The sequence below is a fragment of the Salvelinus sp. IW2-2015 genome, linkage group LG19, assembly GCF_002910315.2.
Source record: "Salvelinus sp. IW2-2015 linkage group LG19, ASM291031v2, whole genome shotgun sequence".
NCBI lineage: Eukaryota > Metazoa > Chordata > Actinopteri > Salmoniformes > Salmonidae > Salvelinus > Salvelinus sp. IW2-2015.
Genome location: NC_036859.1, coordinates 33,648,621 through 33,651,304, shown reverse-complemented (window position 1 = coordinate 33,651,304; position 2,684 = coordinate 33,648,621). Strand labels below are relative to the sequence as shown.

The window sequence follows — 2,684 nt, the reverse complement described above, 5'->3', positions numbered from 1 at the left end:
CACCCCTTAAAAATAAAATAAATAAAAAACATAACTCAGGCAGTAGGAAGCTCTCTCATCCATTTATATGCAGATGATACAGTCTTATACTCAGCCCCGGATTTTGTGTTAAAMGCTCTACAACAAAGCTTTCTTATGCTTCCAACACACTGACACACGTCATTGCGCAAAATAGGACACAGCATCATCTGCATATGTGTGCAACAAAAGTTCAACATTCACCTTCTGCTACCATTTCTGTCAAGCCGTCTACGCATACAGTTTGATCGCATACGTTCGATAAATCCAACGTACCGTATGCACCACACAGAACACACTGCAACTGCCTCTGCAACGCTATGCTGCAAGTCAAACGCAGCGTTTCATTGGATGTAATTCTGGTGTACCAAAATGCAATGMCGCTGTCTGAGTTTCTGAAGCGGTAGAGTCCAACAAGCTTTCTCTGCCCTTTAACCCTGTTCTGAACATCTCCAAAACATTGTGGTTTGGTAAGAAGAATGCCCCTCTCCCCACCAGTGTGATTACTACCTCTGAGKGTTTAGAGCTTGAGRTAGTCASCTCATACAAGTACTTGGGAGTATGGCTAGACGGTACATTGTCCTTGTCTCAGCACATATCAAAGCTGCAGGCTAAGGTTAAATCTAGACTTGGTTTCCTCTATAGTAATCGCTACTCATTCACCACAGCTGCCAAAATAACCCTGATTCAGATGACCATCCTACCCATGCTAGATTACGAAGACATAATTTATAGATCAGCAAGTAAGGGTGCTCTTGAGTGGCTAGATGTTCTTTACCATTCGGCCATCAGATTTGCTCCTTATAGGACACATCACCAATGCTCCTTATAGGACACATCACTTCACTCTATACTGCAGCCCTCATCCTCCACATACAACACCCTTTCTGCCAGTCACATTCTGTTAAAGGTCCCCAAAGTACACACATCGACTGGAACGAGCTGCAAAAACACTCAAACTGGACMGTTTTATCTCCATCTCTTCATTCTAAGACTCAATCCTGGACACTCTTACTGACAGTTGTGGCTGCTTYGYGTGATGTATTGTTRTCTTTACCTTCWTGCCTTTGTGCTGTTGTCTGTGCCCRATAATGTTTGTACCATGTTTTGTGCTGCTAACATTTTGTGATTCTGCCATGTTGTTGTCATGTGGTGTTGCTACTATGCTGTGTTGTCATGTGTTGCTGCCATGCTATGTTGTTGTCTTAGRTCTCTCTTTGTGTAGTGTTGTGGTGTCTCTCTTGTCGTGATGTGTGTTTTGTCCTATATTTWTATTCTTAAACCCAGGCCCCGTCCCCGCAGGAAGCCTTTTGCTTTTTGGTAGGCCATCATTGTAAATAAGAATTTTAGCAATTAAATTTCTTAACTTGACTTGCCTAGTTTAAATAAAGGTTAAAAATATCAAATAACAAAAATGGCTTATAGGCCTACAAGACATTTAATGAATAAGTAAAATACAGGTAATGGCTTTAGATCATTGTCATGGCTTTGGACTAAGTCTAGGGACCCTCATGGGCATGGAAATGTGTGTGTGTGTGTGTGTGTGTGTGTGTGGTGGTGTGTGTGTGTGTGTGTGTGTGTGTGGTGTGTGTGTGGGTGTGTGTGGTGTGTGTGTGTGTGTGTGTGTGTGTGTGGTGGTGTGTGTGTGTGTGTGTGTGTGTGTGTGTGTGGGTGTGTGTGTGTTGAGAGATAGGACACCGTTTTTTGTTGTTGTTGTTGGTATTGTAACCTTTATTTAATCAGTTAAGAACAAATTATTATTTACAATGACGGCCTATCCCGGCCAAACCCGGGCCAATTGTGCGCTGCCCTATGGGACTCCCAATCACGGCCAGATGTGATACASCCTGGATTCAAACCAGGGACTGTAGTAACCCTCTTGCCTTAGACCGCTGTGCGACTYGGGAGCCCTATAATAAGTAGTTCCCTGGCAGGGAATCGAACCAGGTSCACGGCGGTGAGAGTGCCGAATCCTAACCGCTAGACAGCGCAACCGCAACCGCTCCCTACCATAATCAGATGGTCTTCAGGGTGGGCCCCTGTGGCCCCCCTTCCAGCAGTGTCTTCTCTCTTCATCTGTTGACCTTATCTCAAGTTGAGTTCCACATCCCTCATGGTCCTGGTTCCACAGGAACTGGCCTGCCCTATCAGGAACTGAAACTAGACTGTTGCCCTTTTTCACAATAACTTTCTGCATTTCCCCTTTTCTCAGTCAGTAACTTCCCACATACCAAGTTCCTCTTGACATTTCCTCGACCCCTAATATATACATTCCTTATACATATAAAGTAATCAGTAAGTTGTAGCATGGTAACATGAATAAGTATATTTCCAGCTAGAATCCAACAAGTCTAATTCAGGGACCCCGTTTTTTCCGTCAGAATTTCTGAGGACCCCCAACTTTGAATACCACTGGTCTAAGCTGTGTTCCTGTAAAAGCATGTGACAACTGCTGATATTTAAAGGGCTTCATAAATACATGTGATTGATTGATGTGTTCCACAGGGCCAGGCCATGTCTCACACGGTGACAGCCCAGCACAGCTCAGTCCGTGTTGAGGGATTGAGGGCTGCCACTCCCTACGTGGTCCAGGTCCGGGCTCGCACCGTGGCTGGCTACGGCCGCTACAGCATCCCTAAGGACTTCAGCACCTCAACACACAGTAA

The 2,684-nt window shown here is 44.8% G+C and overlaps 1 protein-coding gene across 1 annotated transcript in view; it reads left to right on the top strand.

Annotated features, from left to right (window-relative positions):
- LOC111979078 (ephrin type-B receptor 3-like) overlaps positions 1-2,684 on the top strand; it is a 66,378-nt gene that overhangs the window by 33,240 nt on the left and 30,454 nt on the right. The window contains exon 7 of the mRNA XM_070449040.1: positions 2,524-2,680. Within this exon, the coding sequence (XP_070305141.1) occupies positions 2,524-2,680 (157 nt within the window). The remainder of the gene's footprint in view (positions 1-2,523; positions 2,681-2,684) is intronic.